The 24,945-nt window shown below is 33.4% G+C and overlaps 1 protein-coding gene across 1 annotated transcript in view; it reads right to left on the minus strand.

The window, feature by feature from the left end:
• Positions 1-24,726, minus strand: part of Tmem232 (transmembrane protein 232) — a 186,356-nt gene extending 161,630 nt beyond the window's left edge. The window contains exons 1-7 of the mRNA XM_078022291.1: positions 24,716-24,726; positions 24,115-24,226; positions 22,712-22,817; positions 19,639-19,796; positions 15,636-15,735; positions 12,734-12,897; positions 6,269-6,423 (exon numbers count right to left, since the gene is read on the minus strand). Coding sequence (XP_077878417.1) covers positions 6,269-6,423; positions 12,734-12,897; positions 15,636-15,735; positions 19,639-19,796; positions 22,712-22,817; positions 24,115-24,226; positions 24,716-24,726 — 806 coding nt within the window. The remainder of the gene's footprint in view (positions 1-6,268; positions 6,424-12,733; positions 12,898-15,635; positions 15,736-19,638; positions 19,797-22,711; positions 22,818-24,114; positions 24,227-24,715) is intronic.
• Between the last annotated feature and the right edge of the window lie 219 nt (positions 24,727-24,945).

A 24,945-nucleotide genomic window follows, 5' to 3' on the forward strand; every position in this document is an offset into this window, starting at 1 on the left:
ATTTTCATGTGAGATTAGAAAGGCTTTTGCGTTAGCTTGAGCTATCTCCCCAGAGTAAATGGGGCAGTTTATAAAAGGCCAAACCACAGGGTGGAGCATTGAGAGTACGAAGTATCATATAAAATAACCATATTAAATAGAAATCTGCCTTCCAGCAAGCTGTTTATCTCCAGCTCTGGGCAGATAAAGGCCAGTGCACAGCAGCTGGGAGTGGAGCTCTTGCATTCTTTTCCCTACTTCTTCAAGTTTTTAAGATTTATTGTCTTTAGTGGATCCTTTCCTTGGTTTTCCCCTGTCTGCCAGTGAGGTTGTTCTGAGTCTTTGCCTTCCTTGAGTTCTTTCGGGGCTCCTGGGCTTGCCCTTTTCCAAAGCTTTTTTTTAAAAAAAAAAATTTAGTTTTTAGTTGTAGATGGACACAATATCTGTATTTTATTTTTATGTGGTGATGAGGATTGAATCCAGGGTCTCGCACGTGCTAGGCGAGCACTCTACCGCAGAGCCACAACCCCAGCCCCTCCAAACCTTTTATTTCTACTCATATCCTTTTGTATGGCAGGTTGTTTATAAGGGGGATTAGAAGAAATCAGACAGGGAGATACAGAATCAGAAGTGAGCCAGTGAGAACCACTTACTTGTACAATACAAGCTATTTTTGTCACTAAAGTGAAATTAGTTAGGATATCTCATTGAATGCTCTCCCTTTGCATTTTAAATCTCTGAATATTTATTCATTGTTATGTTACTTTCCTCATATACATGGAAAATCAAATTGTTCAGGTTATTCCTTTTAACTGTCCCTTGGCACTGTATTTCAGATACTAAAATAAAGGTATTTTTGTTGGTTTATTGGTGCATTATGATTATACATATGACATATTCATACTTGCATATAATACAACTGATCAACCTCATCCCCCATACCCATTTCCTGTCTCTTCCCTATTCCCTATCCCTTATCCCTTGCTTTACTCTACTGGCCTTAACTAGTGAATTATAATTACATATAAAAGCAGGCTTCATTCTGATATATTTATACCTAGACATAGCATGATTTGACAGCTTTAAAGTGAAAGTATTTTTGCTTGAGCATCACTATTCCAAGGCTATCTGATTCAGAAAATCTTGAGAAGGTCTTAGCTTCTCATCAGGTCCCGATGCTTCAATATTTTTATTTCATCCTAAATATATTCAGTTCATTTTTTAATTTTTCACTTGGGATCACTTGTGTCTTTGAGTACATGAGAGAAATATTGAAGTTTCTCAGAAATGCAAAGAATAGCCAATTTGATTTTGATTATTGCATCACAATTTTTTTTAATTGGGGTAATGGCCCCTTGAAAGGTACATGGACTCTTAAATAACTTAAATACTTGGTAAGAAGAAAAGTTATTTTTAAATATTTCATATGATGCTATTATTAACAAAATAGTCAAAATGATAACTTAAAAAGACAAAACAATTTTTTTAATATCAACAGTTTTTGTTTACTAGAGTCATTGTTTTAAAAAAGATTAAATTATTTCCTTAAAATAAAAAGATAAATATAAGAAGTAGAATCAGAAATATTTGGCAGTTTGTTAAACAAACTTTTAGACTTTTTAGACTTTTTAAAATTGTTTTAAACAATTATTTTTTCCCTTCTAATATGAACAGTCACTATTTTACATTTTTTTCAATCCATCCCCTGTCCTCCCACCCACCCCCTCTCCATTATTCCTACACTAGAAAAAAAAAGGTGAAGATTCAACTACAGGTTGTCTCAGAGCAGTTACCTGCTTAACAATGCCTCCAGAAAAAAACAGTAGAATGAAGCATTGGGGACAGGGTTATATTGGAACTTTGAAGATCTGTTCTAGTCACAAGAAGCCTAATAAACTTGACCTCAGTTTCTTTTTATTTTTTATATTTTTTACTTGTTCTACTCAGTTATACATGAAAGCAGAATTCTCTTTGCTTCAATGTACACAGAGAAGCACAATTTTTTACTTCTCTGGTTGTACATGAAGTAGGGTCACACCATTCATGCAATCCTACACACACCTAGGATATGATGTCTGTCTCATTCCACCGTTCTTTTTATTTTTAAAAATCGATTTGATGTTGTCTCTAATGTCTACAAATGCTAAGTATAAAAAAATAGCTGGCTCTTAGATGTTTATAGATAAACATTATCATTAGCAAATTAAATTAAATAGATCTTGATGCAATACAATAAAACTTAAAAATTGGTTAAAGAAATAATTAAATGACTTCCAGAATTAGATATTCTTAATAAGCCTCTTAATGTTTTACCACTTATTTAAACCTGTATTAGACTGACTGCTATGTTAATAAATTCAACAGTCATGCAATATTTATTTTATGTATTAAAATATGATTTATGTTTTCTTAAAAATCAAGTTAGAGTTGTCTAAGAACTAAAGTAGTTCTAGTTGTTTATCCTTTTGAAAAATAAATATTTAAATCCCTTATTTCTTATTTCCAATAATTAAAAATGTCTGAAAGAATCACCATGGGGGCTGGGGTTGCAGCTCAGTGGTAAAGCACTTGCCTAGCATGTGTGAGGCACTGGGTTCAATCCTCAACACCAAATAGAAATAAATAAATTAAATTAAGGTATTGTGTTCATCTATAACTAAAAAAAAAATTTAAAAGAATCACATTGAAAATCTATAATTTCCATTGTATTTTGGAGCTCTATATTAAAATTACCTAATAAAATCATATTGTGTTATTTGTATAATACACTTTTCATTCAATTTTATTTTCTTATCTGTAATTATTATCCTTATTTTTATCCTTAGCCTTATCTTTATTTGAAAAAGAATTACAATGTTTCTCAAATTGCAAAATTAAGTAGGTTTCTCCCCTCAGGCCTTGAGACAGTGAGTTTTTTTTTGTTGTTGTTGTTGTTGTTTGTTTGTTTCTAAATAAGCTATTTCTAGGAAATTAGGTAAATTGTAAGCCATTCTCTAGAAATATTTACCTGCTCCAAAATCACACAAACTTCCACATATAAGTGGGATAACTGCTTTCCTTGAGAAGAAATGCTCCAGATTCTAAGAAGATTCTACAATTGGATCTGAGAGACTTAAAATTGCATATAAAAGAATTTTGAAATAGGACAAGCTGGTAGAAATTTAAAAGTAGAATTTTTAAAAGTATGATACCTGAATTCTCAACTTGTTATGGCATGATATGTTATTATTTTTGTCATTAGCACTGAAAAAGGAATTCAAAACTGGGATCTTCTTCAAATAGTAGAAAAGAATACTTTCTGATCAATTTCCTCAGAAATACTCCTTTAAAGTTCTTCAACAAATAAAGAACATATATTACAAGCCCATACCTAAAATCATCTTCAATGATAAAACTTTGGAAGTTTACCCTTGAAACTTAGGAATAGGATGATATCCACCCTTATTACTGTTCTTCTACATTGTACTGAAAGTTCTAGCTAGAGTAGTTAGGCAAGAAATAAATTTAAAAAATCATAGAAAGGAAAAAGTTAAACTTTCTGTTTGCAGATGAAAATGATCTAATGTACAGAAAACCCTAAAGGGTCTACCAAAAATCTTATAACTATTAAGTTCAGTAAAGTTGTAGGATACAAAATCAACACACAAAATTCAAAATCACACTTATGTACTAACGGACTATCCAAAAATGAAATTTTAAAAATCATATTCTTAGAGGGCCTGTATAATCCTAGCTACTCAGGAGGCTGAGGCTGAAAGATTACAAGGTCAATCCAGATTAGACAACATAATGAGTCTCCATTTCAAAAAAAATGAAAAAAGAAAATAAAAAAGACTCCTTCTATTTACCACCCCCCAGAATAAATTTAACTAAAGGGTGTAGAAGATTAGTATACTGAAACTATAAAATACAGATGAAAGAAATAGAAAATGACAAGAAATAGATGGAAAGATATCTTATGTTCATAGATTGGAAAAATCAGTATTTTTAAAAATAGCCATGTCACCCCAAATAATCTAGATATCAAATATAATCCTTATCCAAATTCCAATATCATTCTTCATAGTAACAAGAAAAACAATCGTAAAATTCTTATAGAACTGCAAAAGTCCCCAGATTGCAAAAGTAGTTCCCAGCAAAAAGAACAAAGCTGGAAGCATCACTGTGCCTGTTTTCAAAATATATTACAAAGTTACAGCAATCAAACTGAATGATGATGCTGCATAAAAACAGACACATCAACAAATAAAACAGGATAGAAAGCTCAGAAATACACCTAAATATTTATGGTCAATTGAATTTTGATAGAAAATGGAAAAAAAGATAATCTCTTCAAAATTAGTGCTGAGAAAACTGAATATCTACATGTAGAAGAATGAAATTAAACCTTGAGCTCACTCCACAAAATCAACTCAAAATAGATTGACTTTTTAATTAACTCAAATGAAGACATGAAATTGTAAGATTACTAGATGAAAACACAGGAAAAGGCTCTACAAAATTGATGTGAGCAATGATTTCTTGGATATGAACCCAAAAGTACAGGTAATAAAAGCAAAAATAAACATGTGGTATCATCCAACTATAAGGTTTCTGCACAGCACTTGAAACTAACAGAGTAAAGAGATGACCCACTTATTTGGAGAAAATGTACATATCTGATAAGGAGTTAATATTGAATATATATGAGGAACTCAAACAAGAACTCAAGAACAAGAAAACAAATTCAATTTATAAATGGACAAAGGATCTGAACAGAAATTGTTCAAAAGAAGGCATATAAGCCAGATAGCAGTAGCACATCCCTGTGATCCCAATGACTGAAGAGGCTTACAAAGAGGATCTCAAGCTTGTGTCCAGACTCAGCAACTTAGAGAGACCCTGTCTCAAAATAATTTTTTTTAAATGGGGGCTAGGAATATAGCTCAAGAATAGAGCATCCCTGGAAAAATCTCTAGTACCAGGAAAAAAATTTTTAAAGGACATATGAATGGCCACAGGTATATGAAAAAAGTTCTACCACACTAATAATCAAAGAAATGTAAATTAAAACCACAATAAAATACCACCTCAGTACTATTACAATGGGTGTTATCAACAGGATATAAGATAATTATTGGTGAGAAATGGAGAAAAGCGAACACTTGTGCACTTTTGATTGGAATATAAATTAGTGCAACCATTTTTGGAAGACAATATGGAAGCTCCTCAAAAATTATAAGTAGAACTACCATATGATCCACTTCTGGCTAGGTGACCAAAGGAAATAAAAGCATAATGTTGAAGAGGTAACTACAATGCCCTGTCCATTGCACCATTGTTATAAATAGCCAAGATAAGAATTATTCTTTGACCAATGGATGAATAAAGAAAATGTAGCATGTGTACACAATAAAATACTATTCAACCTCTACAACAACAACAAAAAGACTACCCTGAATGACAACATACAAGAACCTGAGGGGCATTATGCTAAGTAAATAAGACAAGTATAAAAAGACAAATATACTGCATAATCTCACAAGTCAATTTGAAAAAATCCAAACATACAGAAGTAGAGAATATAATGGAAGCTATCAGAGGCTTGTTGGACTTAATGCAGATGGGAAAAGGGAGAAATTAATTGATTAGAGCAAAGATTCAGTTCGAAGGAATAAATTTTAGTGATCTACTGTACAACATAGTAAAAATAGTTAATAATAATGTATTCAATATTTCAAAATTGCTGAGAGTAGATTTTAAATATCCCAGCACAAAAGAAAGATAAGATATATTAATTAGCTTGATTTAATTATTCTACAAGGTTTACACATTGTAAAGCATATTGTACCCTATAAATATATACAATTATTATTTGTCTATTAGAGGAAAACAATTTACTTCCATTGAGCCCATGCCTTCTTTTGTAATACTACAAAACATCTATTTTCCTTCTTAAATTAGCACATGTGCTGGAAGGAACCAACATTTCCTAGTGAGACTCATTAAAAAATAGAATCTTAGTATATTTCCCCCAACTATAAATGTTGTTCTTTAGTAACATGGAAAATAAAGGATACATGCACATCGAGGGGGGGGGGGAGGAGAGAGATGAGAGAGAGAGAGGGGAGTCATTGATAAAAATGAACTAATACAAAATAAATAAATTGCTCTTGTCTTTAGAACTGCGATTATAAATTTTTTTCATAGTCAACTGAGGTGTGATTAACATTTAAATACAAAGGTTATTTAACATTTAAGCACAAAGGTTTCTTCATGAGTTCCTTTGGATTTATAGAATCACCCTTACCAGCATTTCTTTTGAAGCTGCTTTTTATGGAAGATGAGATGCTCAAGCACATTATTCAGCTGAGGACTATTATTCTGAACACAAGACCAAACAGCCACACAATGCCAGAGCAGGTGGCTAACTTCATATCCTCCTGGATTAAATGGCAAATGTTCCTGGAATTAAAACATAAAAATATATCTGGGGAAAAAATTCTTTGACTTGAACAACATGAAAATAAATTTTAAATATACAAATGAAAATGCATATTCTCGTACACTTGAAGTTTCACCAGGTGAAGTAATTTATGTGAGAATATTTTTGTAAGTATAATTAATCAATCTGAACCTAAGGTATCTATTTTTCAAATGGGTGCTTGTGTTCCATGATATCCATTCTACAAATATGACAAGAATCCTACATCCTCTGAGGGACAGCTGCTAGACTAGATTATGTTTCTTACACTCTGTGTGACTCAGTTCTTCCTGACACGTGAGCAAGAGTGGATAGGGGAAAGTTTGAACAAAGATCAGACAGCAAACTAGAATTTGCTCTGAATTTCCACCTTAAGGAGAAAAATATATGCCCCATAGGACATGGTCACTGTCAAGTAAGTTTTTTAAAAGCCTACAAATTCAGATAACAAATGGGCTACTATTGCTTTGTTTTATTTCTCAGAGTGCTTCCTGGCAGTTTTAGATCTAATTGGTCCACTGAAGTAATTGGTATTCAATGATGACATGGCACTCCCATTGAGTCGTAAAGATCCAAATACACATGTGCCCATATCGCCAACTTAGTTGATATTTTGTGCTGTTAAAAAGAAACACTTCGAATACACAGGGCCTCATAATTCTTGTCACATAAAAGAACATCACGACTACAATTTAAAGATGATTTCATGTTGAGCACTCTTAAGACAGGTCAGAAGTTCATACATAAATTCAAACTAAGACATTTTAGCTTTCTAGTAAACTAATTAGTTAAGTACTGCAGATGTGTATTGATTCGCTTTATGTCAGGAACTCTGCTACCTGCTAGAGATAAAGGCATGAGTAAGACACAGTCTGCATGAGCTTACTGACTCTGGGGAATAATAACTCAGAAAAGCAAATGGAAACAAATCAATGTGTAGAATGTTAGAATATTCCACAGAAAAGTTCTATTTTAAAGTAATGTAAGGTATCAGACTGAGACATGCTGACTTCAGTAAATGCACACATAACTCAATTTTCTGCTTCGTGGTATACCCCATACAAAAAGCAGAACTCACATAAATGAGATTCTCTTCCCACACTGCCCTAGGTGTCTCAGTTTAGATGTCTGACAGTTGTCAGGTTACAAACTTATTCTGAATAAAATGGTCAGTAGGTAGGTTTTGAAACTTTGGGGTGACTTTGTCAACAATCAATGCATTCTATTTAGTTATCATTACTATTATTACTATTTCTTTTTAAATCACAAATATTGCATGGCTACATAGAATATTCAGTTACTTGAAATATACTTGTGTTAACACATCTGTATCATCACCAGAGAAAATTCCTGAGTGTATTTAATGAAAAAAAATCAGGATTTAGACAATGAACAAGATTTTAGTTTTATTTTCAATTTTTTATGATGCCATTCCTACTCATCATTGAGAAGTAAAAAGCAGCCTCTGACGTCTGGACTGATTTGACAATGTATTATTACAGTCTGGTCTGGTGCTCTCAGCTAGGTCATTTTGATCTCCTGTTGAACATAATTCACAAAATACCAAACTCAAGTAATATTACTCTGATACTATAATAAATCAACAAAGCCATCTGATAATTATTTTCCCAAGCACAGGCAAAAGCAAAGTCACTGAATCATTTACAAAATTCTTTTTTTAAAGCATTTACTTTTTAGAAGTAATTAAACACAATACCTTTATTTTATTTATTTATTTTTAAGTGGTGCTGAGGATGAAACCCAGTACCTTGCACGTGCTAGACAAGCGCTCTACCGCTGAGCCACAATCCCAGCCCTTATTCACAAAATTCTTGATCATCCAGTTGCCACTACTTTCTAACAGCATCCCATCTAGAGAGAAGCCTTTCTCCCTCAATCTTCTCCCAATCACTCACAGTTCAAGTCCTACCACAGGATAGGATGTCTCTTGCTGAAACATCCTGTCGTTCCTAGTGATGAGGGTTCTCTCTACAACAAATAATAAACCCAATGTGCTAACTGCAGACCTGCTCCTGTTCACTTTGTCTTAAGGGTACTCGAATCATCAAGATCAATTTTACCCAATTAATATTAATAAAATAATGATGATTATGTGATTTAATACAGTTGACATGGACATCATCAATGTAGAAGACCAAGAGGGAGAATGGTCTGGGAGTTCTTGAGTGGTGTAGAGTTCTTTGCCTTTACACCAAGTCACTCCTAATCTAGATGTGATTGGCAGAAAAATGTGGTTTGCCAACTCTTAATACTAGAGAAATGAAGAATATATAATTAAAAATTTTCACAACAAATTGACAGAATAATTATAAATATTCAGTGTGATAAAAATTACAATGTGTTTTTATAATATTCTTTTTTCAGTAATTCATTATTATTACATTTTATAATATCATCATTCTGTGATGGTTTGGAAATTAAACAAAAAAAAAAAAAGAAAGAAAGGGAAGAGAAGTTGGGACTAGACTAATCTTTCACCAAATCTAATATTTGGTACTGACCATGGCATTAAATGACTCACTTCTTTCCTTCCTTAATTTTTTATTTAACTGCTTGCTACAGTTCTTTCACCTCCTGCCTTGCTGCCCAGCTGTGACTGCCAGTTGCAGCTTGTGCAAGGCCTACTTTGAGAAGTTCATCGCTGGAAGTACTATCAGACAGCTAAGAATTTGGATAACCACATCACCTTGAACTTTATGAAAATTGAAGTACGTAAACCCTGAGTGTCTGCCCAAGCTTCTAAAACATAAATGAGCTTTGAAGCATGAGCTCTATCATGGCTGCTCAGATACAGATTTCAGAGTTTCACCCTTGTTTTAGTCATTTGGGAATGGCTGACATTGCCTCCAAAGGGCCTCTCCAATACAAACTTGTTACCTGGATTACAGGGCATTAATCACAGGATAATGCTCCTAATTTTAAAGAAAAAAGTTCTTTAAATCCTCATAATCCAGTTGCTAATGCCCATTTACAATTACAGTCAGCATAAAATATCCTAAATTTAAGTGGTGGCTTCGGTTTCCTGAATAGTTGTAAGTGTTGGATGATGAGATTGCTCATCACATAACTCTGTCAGCTCGTTTTTCAGGGAATTTTTGTACTTTAGAACAGATAAAACTCTTTAATAAAGAATCTACTCCATTTTCACTGAGTTTAAAGTTACCTTCTCCAAAAACCGTGTTATTATTACCATATGACAACTGTGCTTAGAAAATTCAGCTTAGCTGGTGAGCATGGAAAACTCAATCCAGCATTCTGGTCCTTCAATCCGCAGAGCTAATTAAAGTGTACCATTTGTAAAAGTCAATCAAAACCCTGTGTCTGGATCCTTTAAAAGGACATTAAAACAAGAAATGGAGTGCAGCAAGAGAGGAAAGGAAACATCTTTTATTCGTTTGTTCATTTGTTTTTATGTGGTGCTGAGGATTGAACCACAAGTGTGAGGAAAGCACGATACCACTATGTTGCAGCCCCAGTCCAGAAATTTCCTATTCTTAAATAGAATCAACACCATATTGTGTGTATGGTAATGTATAAATTCTACATAATTTTAAAAGCAGTTAGCAATAGTTGGACAACAAATTAAGTAATTATGCTTTTGCCCCAATGAATTAAAAAGATAAAATTTTTTACAGTGGCCAAAAGATGCTGCCACAGACCTTTTATATTATCAGAGAATAAGGTCTCCTAGGAATAAATTCACAAATCCTTTACTGTAATGTCCTACTAATAAGGAAGGGATAAAGGATGACTATAAATGTCTTTTATATTCCAACTTTATCTTTTTTCCTCTTCCTCTTCCCAGCAGTTTGAGTAAGGTGGTATAGAACCGGGAGATGCTCAACTGAACTGGGGAGGCTGGCGTAGATTAAGTGATTCCAGAGGAATTGGGCTGAAATCTGGAAACTTTAAGGCATGGCAATCAAGTTCTGAATCAGTGCTGATTACCGAATCAGCAATTTCATAGCAACGTGGTTACACTGTCCTTTATAGCCTTCATATTATGAAGTAATTGAAGGAGGGAAAAAAAAGAGCAATAAACCTGATAGGCTATAATCTGCTATAATCCCCTCGGAGAATCACATTGATAGAGCTGAAATAGAATTTAGGAGCAATTGAATTTAAGCCCTTTGTTCTACAAAGTGGGAAAAGACACAGAAAGAGACTAAGTATCATCTAAGCAGATATGTTCCTCTCAATGTTGACAGTTTTGCCCCTTACGATTCAGGCTGATCTGTACAGCAGTTAGCTCCCATTTGCTTGCTGTGTGTGTGCACCAGCTTCATAACTAACGTTCAGGTTGCTAAGATTTCATGGCATCTTATTTGTATAAAGGAAAAACACTGAAATCACTACAGTAAGTCAATATAGCTTCATGCTTAGATTAAATTATTACACTTAACTGTCTATGTTAAAATGAATGCCTAACTATTTTTCAATGATCATTACTTACATTTGCGTAGCATTTAATATACAAGGCACATTTTTTTAAACTCACAACAACCCTGTTGTTTTAGTCAGCTTTTTTGCTGCTGTGACAAAAAGGAACTGACCAGAACAATTTAAAAAGGAAATATTTATTTGAAGGCATATGGTTTCAGAGGTCTCTGTCCACTGACAGTAGGCTCCATTCCTCAGGGCTCAAGATAAGGCAAGGACATCAAGGCAGAAGAGTGTAGTGGAGGAAAGAAGCTCATATGATGATCAGAGAGCAGAGAGAGGTCTCCACTTGCCAGATACAAAAATATACCCCAAAGCCATGTCCCACTTCCTCCAGCCACCCCCTACCACTTCAATTACTACTCAGTTGATCCCTATCAGGGGATTAATTCACCAATTGGGTTAAGACTCTCACAACCCAATCATTTCTTTTCTGAATCTTCTTGCCTTGTCTCACATGTGAGATTTTAGGGGTCACCTCATATCCAAACTATATCACCTGTAGAAGAGTTAGGGCAGATATGACAAGATGGTGATGATGAAGACTTTTACAGCTAAGCAAATGGAGATATGGAAAGTTTAATGAATCTCCTCCAGATGCCAGTGCCAGTTGATGAGCAGGTCTTTCCTTTTCATGATCAGTGTTCTTTCTGTTGCTCAGTGACTTACATTATGTATTTATTATCAAAACATTTTTAAACTTACAAACAAGATCTCTTCCTTTAAAATGATACAATTCATGTTCATTGGTAATTATTACTAGAAGGTTCAAACTATTTAGCAAATATATAAATGGTTCATCTATAATGAACCAAAAAGAAAATACTTAGAAAGAGTTCAAATAGATGTGGTGCATATTTAATTTATAGCTAATTTTAGAAAAGGCCCACAGAAAGCATGGAAAGCTGTGGGTCACATAGAAATAGACCTGTTGGCAAATAGAATCTTCCCCCAAATTCCTATTGTTTCAACTTCATTATGTTGAAAGCATTTTTCTTCTTTTGAGAAACTTTCAAAAATGAATTTTCTATTTATAAACTATAAAATAATAACTGTGCAACAAAAAATAAAATAATGAAAGAATCAAGGTTTCAAAGTGTTCACTGATCTCTTTTGAAAGATAAGTGAAGAAAGGAAATAAAGACATTATTACATCAGAGACTGAAGTTTGTCTTTTGAAGTATATCAGTCTGAATGGTGTATGTATAATTATATGGCACATTGCACTTGTGTTTGCATATTTATAGTTTAGTACCTATCAAGCAATTACATAATTAGGATAGATTGTGTTCTCTAAGGTTGATCATTAATATTTGAGTAGATAATTAAGAGAGGTTTAAGAATTATTTGAGTTCCTTAATTTGAAATATTTTTAAAGTTTTCCATTGATTTTGAGAGCATATTAAACGTTACCCTATATGAATTACAGGCACATAAAATATTACACATATCTCATGAATAATCTGCCTTTACATATTTTCCCTTTAATAAAAACATAGTATCTTGAAATTTTAATTTGTCAATCTAAATCATGTTGTAATTTAGCTAAAAACTAAAATGAAACCTATAGGGAAGAGGTATTATGGCATTACTCCATGTAAAGTAGTACTGGTGCATATTGATGCCCTACTACTGATCCAATTGTCTCTTTGCCATGAAATGTGCATATGGTTGCATGAAATTAGTGTATGTGGTGTTCATCCCATCACTGCCCACTCTCCCTGCAGTGAACTCATCTTCAGCAATGACTTCTGCATTGACAAGCATGATTATTCATGGCAATCATCATATAAATCATACAAGATATGCCCACCATGTCAAATTACCTACCACATCTGAATCTATGTTCTTGTATTCTTCCTCATTTTCCTCATGGATAAAGATTGATTCAGAAAGTTCTCTTTTACATATAATTTCTGATGTTTTCAGGATGAATTGCACATTTGAATAGATACTTGGATACTTGTGATATGGTTCTTCAGAGAAAGAAAGTGCTATTGTAAGAAAAATCATTTGTGAAAAATACTTCAGTAATATCTTGCATTGTACTTCATTCATTTTTATCTGTTAAAATATAATTAAATTGAGTATTTAGGTGCTGGAACTGTTGAACATTTACCTAGTAATCAAGATTTACAATAGTATGTCTGCCCCCTGGTGGTGTAATAAAAAACTACAAAATAAATAATTCAGATAGCAGTTTATGTAATTCAGAACAGCATTACATAATGGTTGAATGCCCAATTAAATATTGTTACTGCTCAACAATGCTTGGTTGCCTCTAGCTGAAAATAAATCAAGTTATAATATACACTCTATTCATACTAGATACTTTGAAGTTGCAATTCTACAAATTAATGTCATTTCTAACCCCACATTCTCTGAATTTATTTCAAGATGTTGTTATTGATTCTTAAAGTACATCCTTCAAATATAGACAATAATCATATCATTTAACATACAACTATGTGATAATTTAGCAGGACCATCTTGTGTTTGTTATTCCTACAAACTTTTAGACAACCTTTGGGTTTCAATCCATTTGCACAGAGGAAAAATGAGTGATGCCCCTTTCTACTGGACAATGACACAAATAGGCCACAGCTTTTAATGGTTTCAGGTAAATGACACAGCCTGTTGCTGAAGCTAGAGATGTGGCCTAAGGCTCTACCTAACAGTATTTGGTAAGAGGGCAAAGGTGGGGGGGATTTATCCTTTTATGAAAGAAAAGTGCTGGTTTTCTTGGGATATACCTACAATAACTGAACTAATAAAAGAACATGAGGTTTTATCCATGTATTTTTTCAAAAATGTATTTGCCACTATCAGCTGAATATTTGACAAGTCAGTATGCTAAACACTATAAGGAATTACAATTTATATCATATTGAAGAAATGAGAACAAGCAGTATGACAGACAAGAATTCATGCTCTACCAGTCTACAGCTTCCTCTGGGTTTCATATCTTATTTGAACTTGTAAGGTGCAAACTCCATTCCTTCTGTTCTCTCCTTAACAACTTTTTCCATCAAATATTATCTCCTTTGTTTTATCTTGAATCTCCCCATCCCTTATTATATCTCTTCTTTGGATATGATTTTTTTCATCCAAACTACTGGCATATTTCTATATTAATATAAACATTTAAAAATAGTTCACAATTTCAAACCTTTAAAAATAGTTAGTTCACAATTTCGTCTAGTACTTAAATGTTCCCTCAGCATTTGCCTCCAGTCTGAATTTTGTTCTCACCTGTCCCTGAGGAATGCCCCAAGATCAGTGATTCCAGAAACCCATTACTGCTTTTCAGAGCTCCTGCTCTTTAACACTTCTGCAGCTCTTGATGATGTTGATCTCCTTGAATTTTCCTATCTAGATGTCACTACTCTCTTTTACTTTCCTGAATTCTCTATTAGTGGGCTCTGTTACTCCAATAATTCATTAAATGTTTATCTTCTGCAAGACTCAGTTCCTAGAATTAGTCCCCCCACCTCAAGTTATCTCAGGGACATTCAAATAAATGACGGTAAAATAAATTTCCCAGGTTTCAGCTTTCTCTCATGGCCTTCAAATTTAATGTGCCCAATATTTCTCCAAATCTTGTTCCTTTTATTCAATATGTAAAACAACTACTTTCTCCTGAATTTCCCACTTTGTTACATATATCCTAGCTGTAATTGGTCACCAATCTAGTCTCTTTTATCTCTAACTATTTTAAAAACTATTTAACAATATACCATTCCCATTATAATAGTCCACATCTTTAACCTCTCTTCAATAGCAACACCTTTTTCTATGTATGTAAGTGAATGTATTTTGTGTGTGTGCTCATTGCAATGCAAAGGATATTTCTTTCTATGGATCTTAATCAAAACAGTATGAAAATCATTGTTTTGAATAGTGCTAAGAAATATTCTGTTTATGTACAATGTGCTGAACTGGCCTCCTGAATCCACTCACTCTCTCCTTACTCAATCCAGCAACTACAGTAGGCTTACCTGACTAAAATGTGAGTTTAACTTTTTTGAAATCCAGTTAGTAGGCAGTGCTAGAGATGAGAAAACTAAGTCAAAACATCATCATCCTCTGGGCCTGGTGGTGCATGCCTGTAATCCCAGCAGCTTGGAAGGCTGAGGCAGGAGGATTGCAAGTTCAAAGCCAGCCTCGGCAACTTAGCAAGGTCCTAAGCAACTCAGTGAGACCCTGTCTCTAAATAATACACCAAGAAGAGCTGGGATTGTGGTTGGTGGTAAAGCGCCCCTGGTTTCAATCTCCAGTACAAAAAAAAATATATATATATATATATATATATCATCATCGTCATCATCCACTTAGGTGAAAGCATAAAGCAGAGCACAATAGTGGTTTCCAGAGATGGGAAGAGGAGGAGAAGGGTGTCTGGGAAAGGGGAGATATTAGTCAAGGAGTACAATGTTTCAGCTAGACAGGAGGCATGAGTCCTAGTGATCTATTGCACAGCGTGTGGCTACAGTTAATAATAACGTATGTTTCAAAATTGCTAAGGGAATAGATTTTAAATGTTCTCACCACAAAGAAATAGTAAGTGCAGGGTGGGTGAATGCCAAACAAATGCAGTCTCTCTCAGAATCTAACACTGTACCTATTATCTTTCATGAAAATAAAATACAATTTATGCTTTTTATAGTGACAGTCAGAGCTTCTTAAAATGTAACATAAAACATTTATAAGTCTAAAATAAAAGATATTGTACCGTATAAATATGGTTGAAGCCTAAGTAAATGTTGTTTAAAACTTTCTAGGTGACCATGCAGGAAAAATATAAAAAGTCGTAAGAAGATCAAATAGCCAATCTGTCAAAAGAGAAAAGCATTTTTTGTATTGCATTAGTGAATGTTTAAAAACCATACAGAAAATAAACCATTTCATTATTATGTTGACTTTTGATAAAAACAACTTCAAACTGTTGATATTACATATTTTAAATAATTTTAAAACATTTACATCAAGATTGAAATGCTAGTTCAGCCACAAAACTTTTATAAATCATCTCTACATTTCATATAACCAATACTGAATACTATTTTGTTCTATATCCTTTACAACAGCATTTTTCAAATTGCTGGTCATGCTCCTGAAGTGAGTCGTGAAATCAACTATGAGGGTATTTTTTAAAATAAAAATAAAAAGAAAACATCATGAAGTATTGCAGAATTCCTTTTTTTTTTCAGTATGTAAGTGAGTGTATATTTTATGCATGCTTGGTCACAATGCAAAGTATATTTCTTCTTATGAGTCTTAATGAAAAGAGTTTGAGAAACACCATTTAAGTCAGTGTTGATAAATATTCTGCATGTACATAGTATGGTTCACCAAGTTCCCTATTCTCTCATGAAAAAAAAAAACCTCATAATTTCATTACTAAATAAGCACTGCAAAACCTCATTTCTGTGACATTTAAAATACACATGTAGATAAAAAATAGTTTATTTTACATAGACTATAGAAAATGGCACATATGCAAAAAATGCATAATAAATACAGTTTCACATAAAATTAGGAAAAGAAACACAAAAACTATAAAAAAATAAAATATAAGTAACTAAATCTTGGAGAAGAAATAAATAGCAATAGTTGTCACTATCGTGCGTGTGAGTGTGTGTGTGTGTGTGTGTGAGAGAGAGAGAGAGAGAGAGAGAGAGAAAGAGGGAGGGAGAAAAAATATCTCAAATTTTCTTAACAGTAACACAGGGTATTATCAGATATACATGTTAAAATAAAATAAAATCGTTTAATTTAACCACATCTCAGTGCTTCACCTAATACTCTTAAGCAAATCAGTGGCATTTCAGGACTTTCAACCCACAATTGTGTGTACTACTCCATAAACCATAAAATTTCACTTACAGCTGGGAATTCAATTGTTTTTTAATCATAAGCCTCTATCATTAAAAATACATTTTCAGGATGAACCATCAATATTAAGAAATGTTTCTATAAATTATGAACATCTACTATTTATAGACTTATAAAATAAAACAAAATGTTGCTAAGGCATGCTCAGGGAGTCTCTTCATCTAGACCACTTTGTTATATTGCACTGTGTTTCTCGGAGAGATTGAAGTTAAATGAGAAGGACGTGAAGGTCAACAGACCATGTAAAAGAATATTGCAGTAGTCTACATGAGAGCATTACAGGCAGCAACTTCTACAGTTACAGGCAAAGCATGAAAAAGCTATTCAGAAAGAGGATTATTGAGGATTTTTCAAAGGAATATATATAAATATTGAAAGGAATATTAATTGATACTAAAAAATTCAATATGGCACAAATGGAAAATACTGTATTATCCTCCAATTTGGTTTTGAATTTCACCTGGCCCAGATGTTATCCCTAGTTATAACTATGCTTGGAAACATGGTTTTAAAAGCTTTTACCTATAATATTCTGAAGACCAGATTTTATGGAAAACTCTCCCTTTCCGCATCTCTCAGGATTCCTGGGACTTTCTTTGTGTCATTCTCTGTGTGTCATTTTTGTACATGTTTTATCTGTAACTAGAGGATTCAAGCAGGCCTCCTAGGCTGAATTCTTGCTTCTCTATTCCTTTCTCTGTCTTCCTATCTTTCCTTTCATTTTCATTTACTTCTTTCTCTCTTCTTCATTCTTTTCACTTCTCTACCCTTTTGGTTGACTTTGAAATGGAAATGCTAGACAATATTTATTATGTGTTATATTTTCATAGTTGGTTATGTTTCATGATCTTCCATAGAAACTTAAGAAGTACTACCTATGTTTATATCCAAATATATTAAACTGCTGTTGTTTATATATTATTCTCTACATTTCCATAAGCAGACTTCAATAATTAAGAAGACTCTACATTTAGAAGTAGATGGAGAGGAAAGAATACATTTAAAAAATCTTTAATGAAACAATATTAGGGAATCATGTATTTCTGGCTTTATCCAAACCCGAGTTAATTCATCAAAGGAGGAGTAAAATGGTGCAGATGGAGGTGTGTGGTGCCTCTATGGGAATACCTTTCAACTAAGCCTTTGGTTAAAAAGAAAAGAACAAAAGAAAATTTTCCAATGAGTTACATAATGAAATTCTACAGTGTACGTAGGTCATGCTTGCTTCCACTAACTAGTTTAAACTGGCCAAAAGAATAAAGAGTAAGCTTTAAAATGAGTACACCTGAGATCCAGGTACACATGTAGCATCATGGCTGAGACTCCAATGGACTCTAAACCCTTTTTGCTGAGTCATTGGCTTAGTCAGTAAGCTTTCTGTGCTACAATTTTCTCATCTGTGAAATGGTTGATAATGCTAGCACACAACTTTTAGGATGATTGTGAGATAACATAAAAGGTAACTGGCAAACGTATCTAAGGCCATTTATCAGTGTGCAAAGCTCAGAGGTAAATGCTGCTCCTTTGCAGCTGCTATAAGAACCTATGTGAATTATCTAACCTCAAGATAAGAAGATGCAGGAAAATTTAAAAATTAAAATGACATAGTGTGCATGATGTACAAGCAATACATTCAGTGGAAGAAACTGTACTTTGTAGTGATTTTTGTTTCTAGAAGAGATACAAAATCAAGAAATGGAGAAAGGTCTCTAAAAATCATAAGAAGGAAAGGAGAGATAAGCCAGACTTGCTCAGTGTTTTTCCAATCCATTATATTTTTTATTTCACTGCATTTAATTTTTCCATTATAAATAAACTTGTGTTTGTTTTGTGTATTTCATATTAATATTTATACATATATATTTCTATATTTTCTATTATAAATGCAAATATATAGATCCCAAATTATAACCTCACCATTCTAAGGCAGCTCTTGGTGACATCTTAATTCTTTTTTTCCAACTTTCTGAGCAAAGTCTCAGTTCTTTGCACATTTAATTCTTTTATCTCCTCTCTTCATCTCTCTTGTGTGGTCTCTCTAAGACTTTTACTCCCATACATGTAGAAAAGCAGTTAGGCTAAGTTTATAAGAACTAAAACCTCCACAGAATGTATTATTGATGGACTGATTCATGAATATTCTCTCATGCTTGGTTTCAACGATTGATGATCAAAACTGAGTAAGAATAATACATCCTTGCATAGTCAATTTTACTCGTTTCATATATATACACACATATATGCTACATGTCATGTTAAAGAAATCCTTCTACCCTTTCTTTTCTTCCTTTTCAATAAATTAATTAATGTATCTAAATTTATTTGACTAATAATAAATTTTGTGACAGTCAACCAGGATGATTACAGGGAGTGAAACCATATGACTTCCAGGACCATATAAAACATGACCTATGCAAAGATAGTTTCTCACTTTACATCTCTAAAATGGCATAGAGTGCTGAGAGGACCACCCATCTTCTCAGGCTGAGAAACTAAGGTTAGATGTCAGCACTTTTAAATGGCAAAGGAAGAAAAAATTTCATGAAAAGATGCATTAAATGGAAAAAAATCTATATGTACTCAAAAAACAGTAACTATCCTAATTTTTAATTAAATGTTTTCTAACATAGCTAGTGAAATTTTATTTTCTCAAACCCTTTGCACTTGGATATCAAACAATAATGTACTATTCACATTTATGGTAAGATTAAAATTACCAAACTGGAGAATGTTCCATAATAAAAGTAAATGTCTTGTTTTGATTCTAAAACAGATGTCATTTGGATACATGTAGTGCATATAGCAATTAAAAGTATTTTAAAAAAATTTTTAAAACGTACCTTTGCCAGTTTTATTTCAACTGAATATAAAAATACCTTCACAAATGCATCACAACAAAATCTGTGTAAAACTGATTCCGCAAGAAAAAACAAGGCAGGCAGATGATCGCAATCAAAGGAAGCATGGTCCAGGGAAGCATGAAGCATATTTAAAGCTTCTGAAATGTTTTTAAAAAGTAGAAACTTTGTTATTTAAAAATCATCCTATTTTTCTACATGCTACAATTAATTCTTGCAATTAATTATTTGCTCCTCCAATTCTGGTTTTAAACACATTTTCAAATTCTTTTCCATCTTCCCATCAAGAGGTGAATGTTCCCTTCCCTCAAGCAGGCCCTGTGAATGCTTCAACCAATAGAACCCACAAAAGTGACACCCAGTGATTTCCAAGGCTGAATCAGAAAAGACAATATAGTTTCCACCTGGATTTCTGTCTATCTATCTCAAGATACTAGCTTTGGAACCCTAAGCTGCCATGTAGGAGGTCCAAGTCATGAAGCTGGACTCAAAAGATGATATAGCATAATGGGAGACACACACACAGATTGAGAGACGGAGAGAGAGAGAGGAGCCCCAGCTATTACAGCCAACATGTTTATATTGATCAACAGGTCACATATGGAATGGTAGAGAAATAAGACAAAATTATTGATGAAAAGGAATCCTGAAGATAAATGCTATAAAAGAGAAGAACAAAAGACTGGAAAACTGAAGCAGAGGAAACAAGGCTACTCATGTTGAAGAAGGAGGAAAGTAGGGCTAAGTGCCTATAGAAAAATAGGAACTAAAGGTCATTAGAAGGGTTTTGGTGTAAATTATCCAAGGAAGAACAGCAAATGCAGGGACTTGAGAAAGGAAAAACTTTAACATGTTCAAGAGATAGGAAGGAAGCCAGTGTGACTGGAGCATAATGCATACATAGCAAGCATCTAGCAATCAGATCCCGTAGAGGCCCTGGAGGTCATGATATAGAGTTGGGACTCATTTTAAATAAAATCAGAAGCCATTGAAAATTGAAAAGTATTACACATGGTCACTACTAAGTTGAAAGTAGACTACAGATAAGAAGCAGAAAAGAGTATAGGTTGGACAACTCCTAGGAAGTTATTTTAGTTGTGGAGATGGTGAAAAGAAGCAATATTTAGGGCATCATTTAATATCTGATATGTGTGTTTGTATGTGTATGTGTTTACACGCAGTGCTAGGGATTGATCCCAGGGCATCACACATGCTAGACAAGAGCTCTATCATTGAGTTACACCCTGAGCCAAGAATTTAATATCTGAATGAATTAAAATGCACTGGGGCTATGCTCAGTATGGTAGGTCTGTAATCCCAGTGGCTTGGGAGGCTGAATGAGGCAGGGGTGTTGCAAGTTTGAAACCATTCTCAGTAACTTAGCAAGACCCTGTATAAATAAATACATAGGGCATTTTAAAAAGGGATTAAGGATATTGCTCAGTGATAAAGTGCCCCTGTGTTCAATCCCAGTATTGAAAGAAAAAAAATGCTTTTGGTTTTGTAACATTCAATTCTACAGAAAGTAACTGCAAACTAAGGCTGTGTCTTATTTTACAAGATCAGAATTGGAAAGACTCCAGAAATGATTAATGGCTGCCCTCTGTATGCACATTTCTTCATCCCCTAGTTCCCTGATGTACATAACTGAGATGGCTACACATGCTCCAGACAGCATGTTCTTAATGAAGCTAACCAGGCAGGAATAATGGGGGGAGGGGTATGAGGAGAGAAAGGATGCTTTATTTCCAAAATATTCTTGCATGTTCAAAAACAAATACTACTAACAGACCTGTGTTTACATTCCTTTGGGCTGGACCAGGTCATGTCACTACTCATGATCTAATCACTAGCAAATTAATAAGAACTGCTATAATTAACTTAGACCAGCCACCCTTCCCTCCCTGATTCAGGGCAAAGGGCAGAATCACAGGACTACAGGATGCCTGAACAAAACCGAAGTTCAACTGAATGAAGAGCAAGTGGCTGCTGGTTGATGGTACACCAAAAGTGCTTTCCTCAATATCATTTAAACATTTTAGTAGAGGTCAGTCTGTGGACTGGCAGTGTCCACAGTGAAGAGTCATTAAAGGCAAGTTAAATACAAAATAATTTTGCCTCTTCCTGTTGCTTGAAGCTTCCAGGCAACATGACAAATCCCAATTTACATGGGGAAATAGCCTCTGACCTTATGTAGTTAACATTCTAAAACTCATTTTAAAAGGCATACAAATAACATTGAGGATAATGATAAAAGGAATTTCAGCCTCTCAAAAATAATGTTATTGGGCTGGGGATGTGGCTCAAGCGGTAGCACGCTGGCCTGGTATGCGTGGGACCCGGATTTGATCCTCAGCACCACATACCAACAAAAGATGTTGTGTCTGCCGAGAACTGAAAAATAAATGTTAAAAATTCTCTCTCTCTCTCTCTCTCCCTCTCTCTCTCTCTCTCTCTCTCTCTCTCTCTCTCTCTCTCTCTCATCTCTCTCTCTCTCTCTCTTTAAAAAAAAAAAAGAAAACAATGTTATTAAATTTCTTTTCCAGATTGATTAGAGGGCATTTGAAAGAAGACATATAAATGAGAAAAGATAAATGAAAAAGCAATGAGTACAACTTGCTGTTTAATATAAGTAAAACACAAAGACCATTAGACTAATATTTTATGGTAAGGATTACAAAATACAGAAACAAGTTATTTTAACATATAATAAATAATGTAATTGGAAATCACCAAGTGACACTTTATATTACTTTTTGATCAGTTATTGATTTTAGAAAAGAACTAAAGATTTAAAACAATTTTGTAATTAAAAAGTTGAACAATAAAACTTATGGATTCAAAATGACAAAAAGAACTTTTATAATTAAACATTATGAGATATTTTGATGGAGAATGGAAACTTTTTCTTGACTTCTGCAAAATTTCCAAAAATCAAAAGGTCTCAAATTATGTATTAACTGCTAATCTACAAAAAAACAAAAACAAAAACAAAACAAAACAACAACAACAAAAAAACCTGGATTGTTCAAAAGAGCTTAGATAGAGCACATACCTTCTTGGATTTCTCCTTTGCACTGAGACAGATACATTACTTCAACCCATGCAGCAGGAAGATGAACATGCTTCCCGGAACCCAAGGTTTTGAGACCCAATTTTCTCTGTTATTGGAAGCATGAAAAAAGAAAACAAAATCTTCAAATTTATTTGTTTATTTTTATTATTTCTTAATTATCTTCTGAAAGTCCTTCTATGATGTGTTATGTGGCCAGAGTTGTATACAACTTTATAGTTTTGTTTTAATTATTTGTGTTTTTGACTTTTTTTTTGCAAATTGTATCAGTGTGGCAAGTAGAGATTATTAATATTCTGAGAAATATTATTCATCATTTGCTAAAACAATTGTCATTCTGCTTTCGAGGGTTTACTTCTACCTCATTTTCCCAAGAGAATGCATCTCTTGTCTTATAAGAAAACATTAAAAAAACAAGTTTGATGCTGCTTTGCTGGAAAACTCTGGCTACTACAATGTTGATGGATCCATGCTAATGAAAAGGAGGGAAGTGACGTAGATTATCCCACCTCCCTTATTATCCTGGCCACTCCTAAGGCTGCCTCAGGGAGCAGTTGGTCAGCTGGAAAAAAGCTTCCTGACAAAGGTAGCTCCTGGCACATGTCTTCATGCACATTTGTTAGAAGTATGCGCTTTTGTAATCAAATATTTTAAATGTATTTTTCCAAAAAATTCAAATATATAAAATATGTTTCATATAAATAACCACAAAACGGAAAATAGCAATCATCACCAAAAAAGTGACTTTAACATTATGTCTCAGTTTTGTACAGCTTTTATTTCATGAATTATTCTGCAGTGAAGTAATATCATATGACAAAATGACATTTCTCTGTCAAACTTATAGTGAATTTAATGTAGGAAAGGGAAGGTAAGAATTTATTTCACTTTCTGTTCTGTATAGATCTGTTTGAAAATTTGAAAATTAATGTCATACTCTTTAAAAATGTATTTTTCACAAGTGAGGTGAAGAATGGTTTATTACAAAGAAAGAACAGAGTACTTTATGTGTGTATAATAAAGGTTTAGAAGGTTCTCTTTTCTCTTTGTGACACAGTATCTTGGCTAAACTTTTTTTTTAAGTGGGATTTTGTAATCAATAATTGTTTGTCAGGCTTTGATGTTTTGCTGGGAGTTCTTCAACTGGTATCAACAGCTATATTATCTACTAATCTGTGGGGACATTTCATACAGAAAGGCATTTGGCATTAAATTATTTGGTTATAATCTTTTTATCTTTAATTTGCATTAACATTTTATCTATGCCTATTTATAATTAAAGAAAGTTGTATGTGTGTTCTCTTTTCTTTCAGTATTCTAGAATATGTAATATTTCCCCAGCTAGAAAAGACAATTTACACATTAGGGAATAAGTTTACAATTACCTTACATCTGAGAATGTTTTTTCTAGCATGTTCCAACAATTTGTTCTCCTCTGCTGGATCCTGTGTTTGATTGAATTTCAAAATGAAATTTGCACTAACTGGAAATAGGAACCTAAACAAAAAAAATCTATTATTATAGCTATTATTTTCAAATTTTAATTAATCATCTACTAATGGATAAGTATACAAAGTTTCTAGAAAAAGTACCTTTTCAATGAGAATGTTTCACACACACACACACACACACACACACACACATACAAAAATCAGAAAAATAAAAAAGTATATGTGCAATCCCTCCTAGACTGGTTTTGTCATGCTCTTTGATTGAGGAAGAAATTCCCATTATCAAAGACCTTTCTTTATAGACTCTCAGAAAAGGTTTCTGAAAAGGTTTCTAGAAGTCTTTTTGTCATATGCTTTATTAATAGATAAAATCCATCACAACTTCAATTATGTTGAAGACTGATTTATCACCTTACATTAATCTATTGATTCAAATTAAGCTAAATCTTTATTCCTTCTTGCAAGTGAAATCAGAATAACCATGCTAGACTAAAGTAAGCAAGAGACAAAAGAAATATGAAGGTCCAGTAAGTACCAAGTAGCCATCCATATTAGTTTAGTATGCAGGGGGAAGCTATTGCAGGGTTTTGCCAAGAGGAGTTGCATGACTTAGTTAACATGCAGGATCACTCTAATGCTAAACTGAGAATTGGAGTATGGGAAAGTGGAAATATCAAGACAGGGCAGCCACACAAGTGCTTAGGTAAGAAGTAATGATGATTTTGATTAGAATAAGAACAATGTAAGTAAAGAATTAAGTGTTTG

This window comes from Ictidomys tridecemlineatus, chromosome 1, assembly GCF_052094955.1.
Source record: "Ictidomys tridecemlineatus isolate mIctTri1 chromosome 1, mIctTri1.hap1, whole genome shotgun sequence".
Lineage (NCBI taxonomy): Eukaryota > Metazoa > Chordata > Mammalia > Rodentia > Sciuridae > Ictidomys > Ictidomys tridecemlineatus.